The sequence below is a fragment of the Schistosoma haematobium genome, chromosome 1 (assembly GCF_000699445.3).
Source record: "Schistosoma haematobium chromosome 1, whole genome shotgun sequence".
In the NCBI taxonomy this organism is placed as follows: Eukaryota; Metazoa; Platyhelminthes; class Trematoda; order Strigeidida; family Schistosomatidae; genus Schistosoma; species Schistosoma haematobium.
In genome coordinates, this window is record NC_067196.1 from 55,068,001 (window position 1) to 55,083,000 (window position 15,000).

The 15,000-nt window shown below is 37.6% G+C and overlaps 1 protein-coding gene across 1 annotated transcript in view; it reads right to left on the reverse strand.

The window, feature by feature from the left end:
- CAMSAP2_2 (Calmodulin-regulated spectrin-associated protein 2) overlaps positions 1–6,315 on the reverse strand; it is a gene marked incomplete at both ends in the record, with an annotated part of 46,966 nt that extends 40,651 nt beyond the window's left edge. The window contains 2 exons of the mRNA XM_051218532.1: positions 6,052–6,151; positions 6,196–6,315. Coding sequence (XP_051074528.1) covers positions 6,052–6,151; positions 6,196–6,315 — 220 coding nt within the window. The remainder of the gene's footprint in view (positions 1–6,051; positions 6,152–6,195) is intronic.
- Positions 6,316–15,000: the final 8,685 nt, after the last annotated feature.

Here is a 15,000-nt window from a genome sequence, read left to right on the forward strand (position 1 = left end):
CCCTTCGGAAGTTACGAGGCCGATGCCCCTTCTGACAACCAGAGCGACCATTTATTTAGGTACATGGAATGTTCGTACAATGTGGGACACCGGAAGAGCCTTCCAGATTGCTGCAGAAATGAGAAGATACAACCTAGAGGTACTTGGGATCAGTGAAACACATTGGACACAAGTTGGACAACAACGACTAACTACAGGAGAGCTCCTGTTATACTCCGGCCATGAAGAAGAAAATGCACCACATACATAAGGAGTTGCATTGATGCTGTCCAAACAAGCACAAAATGCGCTTATAGGATGGGAATCTCATGGACCAAGGATCATCAAAGCCTCGTTTAAAACAAAGAAAGAGGGCATTTCAATGAACATCATCCAATGCTATGCGCCTACCAACGACTACAATGAAGACGCTAAAGATCAATTCTACAATAGGCTGCAGTCAATAATCGAGAAGTGCCCAACAAAGGACCTGACCATTCTGATGGGAGATTTCAACCCCAAGGTTGGAACGGACAACACTGGATATGAAGACATCATGGGACGACACGGACTGGGAGAAAGGAACGAAAATGGTGAGAGATTTGCAAATGTATGTGCCTTCAATAAGCTGGTCATAGGCGGCACCATATTCCCACATAAACGCATACACAAAACCACATGGACTTCACCGGATCACACCACGCAAAACCAAATCGACTATATTTGCATCAACAAAACGTTCAGGAGGACTATAGAGGACGTGAGAACCAAGAGAGGAGCTGATATAGCATCAGATCATCACTTACTGGTCGCCAAGATGAAATGGAAACTCAAGAAGCATTGGACAACGGGGCAGACAGTATCACAAAAGTTCAATACGGCCTTTCTCCAGGATACTAACAAACTCAACAAATTCAAGATAGACCTCAGCAACAAGTTCCAGGCCTTTCATGATCTACTCAATGGAGAAGGAACTACTGTGGAGAGCAACTGGAAGGGGATCAAAGAGGCAATCACTTCAACATGTCATGAGGTCCTGGGTCACAAGAAGCACCACCACAAGGAATGGATCACTGTTGGTACACTGGATAAGATTCAAGAAAGGAGGAACAAGAAGGCAGCGATCAATACCAGCCGAACAAGAGCAGAAAAAGCCAAGGCACAAGCTGAATACACGGAAATAAACAAACAAGTGAAGAGGAGCATCAGAACCGACAAACGTAAATATGTGGAAGATTTAGCAACGACGGCGGAAAAGGCTGCAAGCGAAGGAAACATGAGACAATTGTATGACACGACAAAGAAACTCTCTGGAAATCGCCGCAAACCAGAACGACCAGTGAAAAGCAAGGAAGGCGAGGTAATCACCAACATTGAAGAGCAACAAAACAGGTGGGTAGAACACTTCAAAGAACTCTTGAATCGACCAGCCCCACTGAACCCACCCAACATCGAAGCAGCACCCATGGACCTCCCAATCGATGTTGGCCCACCAACAATTGAAGAAATCAGCATGACCATCAGACAAATCAAGAGTGGCAAAGCAGCAGGACCGGACAACATCCCAGCAGAGGCACTAAAAGCAGACGTAGCGGCAACTGCAAGGATACTCCACATTCTCTTCAATAAGATTTGGGATGAGGAACAAGTACCAACAGACTGGAAAGAAGGACTTCTGATCAAAATACCGAAGAAAGGCGATCTCAGCAAGTGTGATAACTACAGGGGCATCACTCTTCTCTCAATACCGGGAAAAGTCTTCAACAGGGTATTGTTAAACAGGATGAAGGACTGCGTAGACGCCCAACTTCGTGACCAACAGGCAGGATTCCGTAAGGATAGATCGTGTACAGACCAAATCGCAACTCTACGGATCATTGTGGAACAATCAATTGAATGGAACTCATTACTCTACATCAACTTCATTGACTACGAAAAAGCATTTGATAGCGTGGACAGAACAACACTATGGAAACTTCTTCGACACTACGGCGTGCCTCAGAAGATAGTCAATATCATACAGAACTCATATGATGGATTACACTGCAAAATCGTGCATGGAGGACAGTTGACAAAGTCGTTCAAAGTGGAGACCGGTGTTAGGCAAGGTTGCTTACTCTCACCCTTCCTCTTTCTCTTGGTGATCGACTAGATCATGAAGACGTCAACGTCTGAAGGAAAGCGCGGGATACAATGGACATCTAAGATGCAGTTGGATGATCTAGACTTTGCAGACGATCTGGCCCTTCTATCCCAAACGCAACAACAGATGCAGGAGAAGACGAACAGTGTGGCAGCAGCCTCAGCAGCAATAGGTCTCAATATACACAAAGGGAAAAGCAGAATTCTCCGATACAACACAGAATGCACCAATCCAATCACAATTGACGAAGAAGATTTGGAAGATGTAAAAACCTTTACGTATTTGGGCAGCATCATTGATGAACAGGGTGGATCTGATGCAGATGTGAAGGCGCGGATCGGCAAAGTAAGAGCAGCATATTTACAACTGAGGAACATCTGGAACTCAAAGCAACTGTCAACCAACACCAAGGTCAGGATTTTCAATACAAATGTCAAGACAGTTCTACTGTATGGGGCAGAAACCTGGAGAACTACAAAAGCCATCATCCAGAAAATACAGGTATTTATTAACAATTGTCTACGCAAAATACTTCAGATCCATTGGCCGGACACTATTAGCAACAACGTACTGTGGGAGAGAACAAACCAGATCCCAGCGGAGAAAGAAATCAGGAAGAAGCGCTGGAAGTGGATAGGACACACATTGAGAAAAGCACCCAACTGCGTCACAAGACAAGCCCTCACATGGAATCCTGAAGGTCAAAGGAAAAGAGGAAGACCAAAGAACACATTACGCCGAGAAATGGAGATAGACATGATAAAAATGAACAAGAATTGGATGGAACTAGAAAAGAAGGCCCAGGACAGAGTGGGTTGGAGAATGCTGGTCAGCGGCCTATGTTCCATTGGGAGTAACAGGCGTAAGTAAGTAAGTAAGTAAGTAAGTAAGTAAATAAGTAAGTAAGTAAGTGAGTAAGTAATTATAAGGTTTGTCGTACGCCTTACCAAGTAAAATATATCAATATCTGATAATAGTTATTGTTATGTTCTTGGCACTTAGATACAGCCGTTACTTCAGTGACTTGACAACACTGTGCATATTACTTGATGTGAAGTAGTCGAATTCAATCAGTAACCAGATAGGCAAGATTCGTTCAAATCTAGAGAACAGCCAATGACTTTATTTATCAATTTATAACACATCTTGATCCCACAGGGAGTTGGATGTCATTGAAAGTTATAATACCGTTTTCAACATTCATTCACTTCTACTGTAATGATACCACTTGAGCTTTTTAAGTTCATCTGAAAAAAACCGCAGTAGTTTCATTATTTTCTTTTCTTTTGGTTATATTTTCAAAGCAGTAGGTGCTCGTTGAACCTCAAATAAAGCCGAAACCACGATTGAAGCAGGATGATAAGAATTCACTACATTTCTTGGTTCCCCATCTGCTTGTTATGATCATAGACCTGTTAAATTGTAATACTGAGGTACAGCATAGTGTGAAATAGTGGACACTGATAACGGAAAAGTCTATAATAACAAAGATTATGAATGATAACCATATATATATATATATATATATATATATATATATATATATGGATGAATAAGCGAGATGCCATTTGAAAATATAAGTCAAGAAACAAAGAGGGGTGATGCAGTAACTAAATGAAGTTCGGAAACATATGGTACCTATTGTGTGATAATTGTGGAAGTCATGAAGAGTTTACATGGGATCTTAATCACTTTAAAATAGATACAGAAATCGTGAAGTCATGAAGTAGTAATGGATTCGAGTTAGATATTGGAGAGTAACGTAACAACTAGACATAACTCAAAGAGGTTTACAAAACTTTAGATAATTTGGTAAATAAAAACAAATATGAACAAAGGGATGTTTTTGGTGAGCACGAAATAAAAACCAGTTTGGCGAAGATCACACAACAAAAGAAATAATAATAGCTGTAATAGTCGTAATAATTACAGGTGATATCAGTCAAAGTTATAAGTTTGTCGACATAAAGATAAGTTGATTACTATCTCTCTCCCTAAACACACAAATCAGGTTGGAGTTCGTTACTTGCTACTTCTTCGGCAGACCAAAGAGACGCTGAGATTCTTTTCCACTGATTATTTTGAAAAACTGATAAGATGGCTCACTCCTAGTAAGTTTTTTTGAATATTATTTTCAAATGGCTTTTCGCTTACTCATGCATATATATATATATATATATATATATATATATATATATATATATATATGGTTATTGTTCATAATCTTTTTTATTATTGACTTTTCCGTTATCAGTGTCCACTATGTTTACATTGTACCGTACCTCAATACTACAGTTTAACAGGTTCATGATCATAAGAGGCAGATGAGGAACCAAGAAATGTAGTGAATTCGTAACATCTTGCTTCATTTGTGGTTTCGGCTTAAATGAATTCATAAATGAAACTAGTCACATGAATAAACCTCATTGAGATGATGAATGATTTGGTACAATAGTTTATAATTTCAGTTCTTCATCATTCTAGTCCCTTGTTATTATCTTGTCTGAAAAAACTAATGTTTCGAAATTATAGGCACAGATGGATGGTGGCTAGTGATGAAATCCAGGACACAGGTTTCGTCCCACTTGAAACTAGTCAGCCGGATTTACACAGAGTTAATGTTCACTTCAGGGCTAGAACCCATTACAGTTTGGTCCAGACGTCATCGCATTATCCATTTAGCTGTTTGTGACTTAAGAAAACATTGAGGTGCAACGCACAGTATGCACACATGTCAATATGTGACTAAACAATTGCAATTCCCAACATCAATGGGAAGTTTCAAACAAACGATACAATATGAATTTTTCGACGTGTTAGACTAGACGAAAATTCGAATCGCCGGCACAAAGTTTAAACAAGCATTCAAAGTTATTTCAAGTTCATATAAAAAATGGGACGAAAATTAAAATTAATGACAACCTTTGAGAGATACCAGAGTGACTTCCTGCGAATTCAGTAACTTCCTATGGTTAAATGATTATGATAAATTTGTGTGAAGAATAAGGATAAGAAGTTAAGTTTTGGAGTTAGGGTAAGAAATCAGAGTTTGGGTTCTTATCCCAAACTAACATCAGCTATGGTGGCAAGACGCTTTCCAGCTATATGATTGATGAATTATGCCCAAAATTTCTATTTTTCGACTTTCAAAAGAATACCCTATCTCGATTCAGGTGTGAATGAAAATTAAAGTATGCCCTTTCTCATCTTTCAAGTATTTATTTAATTAAGTCTTCATAAAACTTGCCGCGAAAGAGTATGGAAAGTTCACTAGGTCAAAGACATACTCAACAATTTTACATACACGTTTTCTTCCGAACGTTTTTCAGCCAAGTGACTGTGAGTTTTTAGATTGTTATCATAAGTATACTCTAAATGCTTTTATTACAATAAAAGCATTTAGAGTATTTAGGTTAAATTACTCATAATTATCCGTAGCTTGTGATCAACGTCCTCCAAAACTTATAAATTCGTCTATTCTTCGTGATAAATCCAAGCAGGAACTTGAAATTGAAGCTTGCACAAGAACTATGAAAATTAAAATACTTTGGTTTGATTTCGTCAGGTACATAATACACTGAATAATAAATTTGAGAAAACTCTGTATGTTAAGACACGTTTTCAGCCCAAAAAAGCCTTAAACTCAACGACCTGTTTATTACTTTGGCCTTAGTGAAATCTGTTCTTTACGGATAAAATGCGGTTGTCAGAATGTTCAAAGACAGAAATTATGTGACAGGCAAAATTAATACTCTTCGTCATTTCAACAATATATAACCGATCACCGTTATTAAACCGAACTCACTTTAAGGTTCCACCAAAGTGCAGCAAAAGCTAACTGTCAATGTCTGTACATAATCTTAAAACGATGAAATGTTCGAAAATATATTATAAGGTGTAATAACTCAGCCCAGACAAAACAAACTTACATTGTGAAGGCACTTTTAGATTAATAATTCGATGAACACCCGCGTAAAGCTCAAAAGATGACAGTCCAGCAACAAAAGATTGGTTGATTTCCCATATTCCCTACCATAATATTTTATCATATGATGAAATAAATAATTGATTACTTCATCACATTCAATAATTGGATACAAAAACTTAGGATTAAATAACTGTCCCAACACCTTCAATGAAAGCCATTTAAATAAAAAGAACGTTTTTTCCTTCAATATACTGCTTGTAAACATTATGAAATACCTTGAGCATATCACAACGACGCTAACTTGAAAAAGCAACTTGAAATCAACTATCTTCTTGACTGATTGAAACAATTTAAGAAGATTGCTCACATGAGAATATATGATGGTCATGGAAAATTCAAATGCAACTGTTAGTTCGAATTTATTATCGCGTTTTGTAATGTTCCAGTTATTCACTATGTCGTATTAATATAGTCAAAGCTGGATACAGCATATCACATCTGGCTGCATAAGGAACGACAGGCCACTTTCTCTTTGACATTCTTAATAAGAAGTTTGAAGTCAAACGAAAGTTCCCAAAAACACTCAATCATATATTTGCAGTGATTGTCCTACATTATGAGCAATTTCTCTGACTAAATTAGTAGTTCAAATGGTTGTGGACGGATTAGAAGATGCTTTCGCTCAACGAGCTTCCGTGTCTGGTAGCTGTGATTTACCAATACCTTCAGGCAGGAACCTAGATATATTAACGATAAAACTGGAAAAATAAATTGGCAAATCATAGTAGGATACTATTCTTAGTCCATAGGAATATGTCACGTTTCCTGTTAAAGGACTCATGGGAAGTCGCTTGGACTAGCTCAATCGGCAATGAATTCCAGCATTTCACTACTCTTAAGGGGTAGAAGTTGTGTCTACAATCTGTTCTGCTGAGTTGTGTCTCCAGTTTCTGGGTATTACCCCTTAGGTTTATGCTGGAGCTGAGGTTATGCAAGTGATTAAAGGGATGTCCAGAAGCACTGTGGATGCTACAAGCCATTGGACGGTCACCTCTAAGACAGCTGTACTCTAACGGGCAAAGGTTTAGTGATTGGAGGCCCTCTTCATAAGGTTTAAATTTGAGTCCCCGAACTGATTTCGTGGCTCGCCGTTGGATTCATTCCAGAGTGTTCTTTTCCTCTTGGATCGAGGAAGGAAATACTATGTTTCCGTACCCTAGATGGGGATAAATGAAACTGTTAAAGATCGTGTTGACAGCTCTTCCGTCAAACTGGTCAAGAATGCGCTTCAATTTTATCAGTGCAAGGTTTGCTCGAAAGGCATTTTGTCACAGTTGGCGTAAGACTTCAAATCGTAGGGCACAAGGACTCCTAAATCTTTTTAAATTTGGGACATTTCTCTAGGGGAGTCTCGTGGGTTGTACCTGTAGTCTACAACATAACGCAGATAGACTACTTTACACATTTTGAAGTGTTAAAGGTAAGTCCGTTGTCATCTGCCCAACTTTGTAGACGAGACAAATCTTCCTGAAGTGTTAATATATTCTCTTGGTTGAGTATCACCCTTCAAAGTTTCTCATCACCAGCAAAAAGTAATAAGCCAAAAGACACCTGTCAAGGAAAAACATTTATATAAATCACGAAAAGAAGAGGTCCTAGTACTTAACCCTAGGGGACCACACTAGGACATTCCATAGTCTGAAAGAAAGAGAACTCAACTCTGATCTTAAAATGTTAATTTTTGAGGTATGAAGTGAGCCAATCAACTAAATGTGATGTGATACCTAATCAGTATTATATTATTATATGCAATACTGTTAACAGTATAATATTAAATTTATGCTTACACTAAATTGAGCAACATCTACAAGTCACATTCCTTCGTACTGAAGATGTCCTTTTAATCAGTCGTTTGAATTACCAAGTGATTATAGATCACACTTTCTTCTGAGGGCCATACAGAATACATCAGGCCCAGTGAGAAACTAAGGAACTCTAAACGTTTCTTATTGCATATATCCTTCTCATGGTATGATTATTCATCATTGATTATGATCACATATTTCTAGCTTTTTATCAATCTGTTTTCTTCACCTCATCTGGCTCTTATTGTACTGACAATGAAATGATACTAAACGATCACCAAAAATCATCCTTTAATCTGAGTACGTTGAGATTTAAACTGTAGTGATAGATAAACCTCCTTCGTGAATCGTTCTGTAAGTCTTCAATTTAGGTGCTGACCTTATGTATTCTAACTGGATACACATTTAGATGAAGGCGATCGGACGAAGATTTTCACCAAATTATCTTTAGGTACGCTATGCTACTCTTTCGAGAACTAGTCAACTTAAATAACATAAACCTGGACTAATCGACCATTTTCTAAATGTCTTTCCGTCTCCTCATTCCTGAATTCTTGTTAAACTGGCTTTGTGATCATTATATAGAAATTTTCTAAGGTAAATGTGTTGTCAAGCAGTTTATATCCGTGACATTTTTACACTGAATCTTGACTGATGGAGGGGAAATAGTATAGGTTTATCAAAACCAACGTTCGGATAGCTGTTGAGTATGGCTCAGACATGCAGACGTATTAACTCTGCAAATCCATCCTTTTCATAGTGAATTTATCATTCTATTTTGAACCTACAGTTATTATTCAAACATTCTAGCTAAACAACCTACTGCCTAACACGACATGGCGAGTCAGTAAACATGATGATCTCACTTGGAAGCAAGATCAAGTTACTTTGGCAGTCACCTCACTGCAAGTCTACAGTATTGTAGTATACTCACTGATCTGGTAACATAGACAGTTCGATAAAGGAAATCCTAAATTCAAACCCTACCATACAGACGCGATTAAACCAATGTTTGCTGCACCTAACACCCTTAAGCCTCCGACAGTTTCAGTAAATAATGAAAGACCAAAAGCACAGAGATGCCACTGATATTATAATTTGTTGCGGAACACAAACACGATGGACTAGAAATCACGATTAGCAAGACTAAGCAGATTTCATTGTCATAAACTTGAAATTACGACCGAAAACATGGTCCTAGTCGTATGTGCTTTACAAATCACAAACAGTATCTGCTTTTAACGAAGTGCTGTAGTTAGCCTCATGAGGTGTAAAAAACATTAAAACTTCATAAAGTCAGTAGTATCGACCAATAATAGAAACACGGAGAATTGAAAAGTTGCTTGTCTTTTTTTGTTTGTGCGTAAAAACCTTACTGTTAAAGTTAATTCACGTTAACCTGGTGTCTTGATATCTTCTTTGTTAAAATAGTGATCACAGAAATCAAAGTTTATCGACCTTATATACATTAAGAGGTATAGGAAAAGATAATGTAAACAAAGGTCGGTCAGTCGAAAAAATACACCAGCTACCCGAATTCAGTTCGTAGATTCTGAGTCAACAGTAAGTGAAAACAAGGAATTGTAACTGATAAATTAGTAGAATAAAGTCAGATTAGCTATTTTTGTTACAGTTAAATGTGATTAGAACCTCTAGATAAGAATACAACAAATCGAATAGAACGAATAGGAAAGAAAACACACCCAATCCATTTAAATAGTGAGTTTGTAATCCCAACTGACTGAAATTTGTTGATTAGAAAGTTATGAGGTACCTTATCAAAAGCTTTCTCACCGTCGAAATACAGTATAACAGCTCGTTTCTTTAGGTTACATATGCAAATAACCTCATTAAAGACCTCTATCAGGCATATACTGCAGGACATTGTTCTAATGAAGCTGCGTCGTGACGAGTCTATCGGATCTTCATGAATTAGATGATCAGATAGTTGGTCTTGTATCACTTTGTCCAACGTATGTGATGTAAATGGGGTGATATCTATAGGTTTGTAGCTTTTACTCAAATTTTTCGCTTCTGACTTGTGTTTGGGAACAACATACGTTACCTTCCAGCTTTCGGGATGTGTACCTACCTCAAAATAAAGTGTGAATATCTTGAGTAATAATATTTGTATGTCCGGTCAAGCCATTTTATAAAAAATCGATGGGATGTCATCGGAAGCAGAACTCGCAATCAATATACGGGTTTTGATGGCGACGTATATACTACTGGGATCAAAGTTAACAATACTTAGACAACTTTTGCTGACGAACGTAATGTTAATATCCGGGGCACGGAACGTATTTCCATTGCGGGTAAACCAATCACTCAGTAGTTCATATATGACAGTTTCGCCATAATACGTCACATAATACTTCAGTATAGAGCGAATGTTGTGATTTGCACTGTTGTTTATGTTTTTTCTGGGAAAAAACATGCTGTTTAGGCCTTAGATGCACACAAATGTTTTTTGCCCATGCTAATACTTATGGCAGTCAGAAAAAACCAATTCTCAGGCAAAAAACTAAAACTACGAAGAAGATTGTGCTGCGGTTAAAGTGCTCTTAATGCAAATGTAAGGAGCAACTGAGAATCAAGAGGTGCAAACACTGTGAACTTGGTGGAGATAAGAAGTTCGGTCAAATGGTCACCTTTTAAACGATTGCTCATAGATAATTAGTTGGTACACATAATTCTTTTGGTTTAAAGTCCGGTGTGAATCGGGACGAATTCGGTAAGTTCATTCAGCTGCAAAGAGACGACAGTCGTTTCCATGTAACGGACGTTGGATATTTCTGAATAATAATAATAATAATAAATTTCTGCATGTGCAGGTACACACCGTTTTTACAGGCATGATCTATAAATTACAACATTTGTTGGTTCGCAAAATGCTTCCCAACTTATTAAGTTTATAGTTGTTATGAAGTGAAATCGTAGAGCGCTTGTTGTAAACTATGATCTTGAGAGGGCGCGTACGTCAAGTTTGCTCCAAACGTCAGAAGTTTCATAGCTGTGCTCTCAGAGCAAGATTCTGAAGAAGAAAAAAAGAGAAACAGAAGAGCAGCAAAGCACTTGGATATGAACGCCAAAGGTTGCTTAACATTGTGTAGTAGAACGGACAGAGGTAGAATAAATTAGAATAAATTCATATTATGTCTTGTTAGAGTGAAGTGAAGTCAGAGGCTCCATATTAGAGAATGTACTAATGAAGAACAATGAGTTGTGATGTTTAACAAGTTGGAGTAAGCTCACATGAAGGAAGGGAAGTCAAGGTTAGTGCAAGGGAAGCGGTTTATTAGAAGGGTGTGTGTATAGAGGGTGAAGTGTTAAGAATACTAATGACTATATCTTTTGTTGTCTAAATTTTTTTTCCTCTTTTTGTTTGTCCGATGCCAGCCACATAATATTAGTGCAAAAGTTCGAGTTAGCATGTTATAGGTTGTCTTAGTAGAATAGCTAATCCAGCATAATATTGGAAACATGAGTCTGAGTGGTGAGCGTAGGAAGACAATCTATATCACAGATTGACTGTCTTATTCTCAATTATAAAGAGCCTGATACATACAAAATGTTCTGTCCCCACAAACACGGGTGGATTGAAGTCATCACCCTCACCATCATTGCTTGCTGGTCAGTAACTCCACCCTCCCTCCTTTTGTGATGTTAGGCTCATTTAGGCTTATTTTCGTATATACGTCATACCTCACACAATCCTCTGTTTCACAACCTGCTGGAAAGCACTATTTCTATAAGTACCATTTTACAAGCTTATCAGGCAGTTACAGGCTATGGACTGTGGGTAAAGCATCGATGCAGTGCCTCTCTTGACTGTAGTATAAAGTATAGTTTGCCAATCAGAGTATAAGCGTTAAGAAGGGTATATTGTAGGATAGTTGTTTATTTAAGCAGGCGGAAAAAGTATAGAAGTATATGAGTTGTGGATAAGGGAACGAGTGGAGAAATAATATTAATTGCTAGTCAACATAGTGTACAGAAGAGTAAAAAGTTAATACAGGATAAACAGAAAGGAACTCACAGTAACTTGGTGCTGATGTTATTTTCTGTTGTCTTAACCAGTTGATTGGTAACAGGTTCCATAGATGCAAGACCACTGGTAGTAGACAGCCGATTGTGCGGTCCTCTTGACTTTTTAGGGTGGTAGTGAGTGTCCCTTATCGACCGAGTTTAGTTTAACAGTAATGATAGGTCCAGTGAGTTACCTGTCTACTTCAAGTGAAGAAATAGGGTGGAAAAAGTAATTAATACAACTGCAAAGTAGGAAAAATAAGGCAAACTGAACTTGAAGTCCATTTTGGTCTAGACATTGAGAGAGCCTATGATGTCTGAGTGGGGCGCAGATGTGTTCGTACGTGCAAGATCAGTGCGAGTGAGGGCTTGATCAAGCAGTTTCACAAACGTATGTAGTTCATCTGCCATGCGAGTCTCGGAGGGAAGACTGTTCCATATTATTGCATACTTGGTGAGGAAGAAGTTTTCCCGAGTTTTTGATCTGTATTTCTCAACTTTGACCGTAGATACTTTGTTTCGAAGTCCGTATTCATGTGAATCTCGGGCAAGAATTATCTTACATGTTGAGTAAGTAAGGTTTTTGAGTAGTTTGAAGTAGAGAATCAAATTAGACCTAAGCCTTCTCTCCCAAAGGGGTGCTATTCCTAAGATTTGGCATCGAGAACTGTAGTCATTGACCGAGTCAGTCTTAAGTACTTTGCGGGTGAAGTCTCGTTGTATTCCTTCCACCTTTAGTATATCAGATAGGCGTAGGTTGGAAAATAAGAACGAGCAGTATTCAACGATAGGTCTTACACAAACTTTGTAAAGAAGGATTTTAGATTCATTTTGATAGAAATTACGGAGAATGAAGCCAAGCAATTTCCGCATTTTGGATGCTTTGGCTGAGATGTGTTCAGAGAAATTAAGACTGTGTGAGTAATGTACCCCTAGGTCAGTTACTGATGCCAGTCTGGGCAGTGTGTGATTGCTAAGTGTTAGTTTCATTTTAAGAGACGTGTCTCCTATACATAACCAGCCGCATTTCTCTATGTTGAGCTCTAACCTCCAGTGTTTGCACCAGTCATCTACCATGTTGAGTTCATGTTGGATTGTTTGCATAGTACTGCGTAAATCGCAAATGTCAGTTTTATAGATGACTTTTAAGTCATCGGCATAGAGGTAGGTCTTACCTGTGCTAAAACACTTGCATATATTGTTGATGTAGATTATAAAGAGCAATGGACCCAAGACACTACCCTGCACAACACCACTGGTTATTGGTCGAGGTGTAGATGTATTAGAGTTAATCTTGATCCATTGCAAAAGGGGATTTATAATTCTAACTGACTTAAGTCTGTTGATTAGAAGATTATGAGGTACTTTATCAAAGGCTTTCTTAATATCGAAGTATAGTATAATAACTAGTTTCTTCTAGTCACGTATACGAGTAACCTCGTTAAAGAAGTCTATCAAGCATGTACTGCACGACCTTGTTCTAATGAAGCCGTGTTGTGACGGGTCTATTAGACCTTCCTTGAGTAGGTGATCAGGTAGTTGATTTTGTATCACTCTTTCCATTATGTGTGATATGACTGGAGTGATATTTATAGGTCTGTAGTTTTCAACCACAATTCCTTTACGTTTTTTCTCTTATTTAGTTTGACTTGTCTGAGCCATGTTGGTAGATGCAGACTACTCGGTTGGCGTCCGCGTGACTATCGTAACCAATGGTTGGAGATTCTTGGTGACATGGCTCAGAATCGATCACAATGGCATTGGTGTATACACTCTCTGTCTTCACTTAAACTATGAGATTAAAATCGCTTCATATCTTTCTTTCTACTAACTATTTCTCTCTTCTTGTACTATATCCTTATATGCAATCTTCCTTTTATATACTACCACCATTGAATTAACTACTTCTATGAATCCGGTGTCCATCTTGTTGTGTTAATGAAGTATGGCAACTTGGACCGATGAATATACGTGATTGGCTCTGCGTTGTAGCTGACTGACTGACTGACTTGTATAATTCTTAACTTCCTTTAAGCTCTTTGAATTGATTAATTCTTAATTATTACATAATGGCCATAACGATCTATTTGTTTAAAATTTCAAGAATAGTAAGTAAACAACAATTTATTGCTTCAATAGTTGAGATCATAAGTCAATTGAAGCTAAACCACCATGGAAAACCTGAAAGCACTGAACGGCCGTTTTGTTCTATTGACTACATTTCTAATCAGTTTTATTACACTTTTCATCTTAAATTCATGGTTGTTTATCCATATCTAAGAAGATGAACAAAAGTATCACAAATAAACCTTCTTCATGTCATACAAAAGGATTTAACTTAATTTTTCCGATCTATAGAATAGATATGACAACTATAGATGAGTGAAGCGTTTAAATGATATACAAACTATTGAATGAACCTCTTTAGAATATTAAAAGTAAAATAAGGTTTCTTCAAAAGGCTGCTTACGGTTTTGTTTATTTACACCACTCAAAACAACGTAAATTTACAGCCTATTACTCACTAACAGAATGCATTATGTATAGATATATACGTACTTGAATAATAGTGACTTTACTACTATTTATTTGAAATGAGATTGTAGTGCTATCTGATAAAACGTTTCTAGAACAAAATGAAAATTCAAAGTATAATTGTAGTCCATTTTGAATTATCACTAGTGAAAGAAGTTAAAATAGATTCTTCAGAGCTTTAGTCAGATTTTGTAACCCATATAGTAAGGTGATTTCGGAGTGTGGGAGTTTTTTCATTGACACAGAAAGATAGTGCACTGGAATCACGGATAAGCTAGACTTATATACATTGGAAACCACATGGTTCATACTCAGTTCTTAAGCATATTATGGCCTCCATGAGACGTAAAGTTTCAAAATCATATCTTATGTGATAGCAGCTGCGCACTGTCAAGGAATCCTAAGCTAGAATAAATAGATTGTGCAATATTTTGTCCCCTAAAATGATTTTATAGTTGGTGTTAATGAGTAATGATAACGATTCTCAGGTTGTGATTTGAGTTACATAACTTAAAGATGCC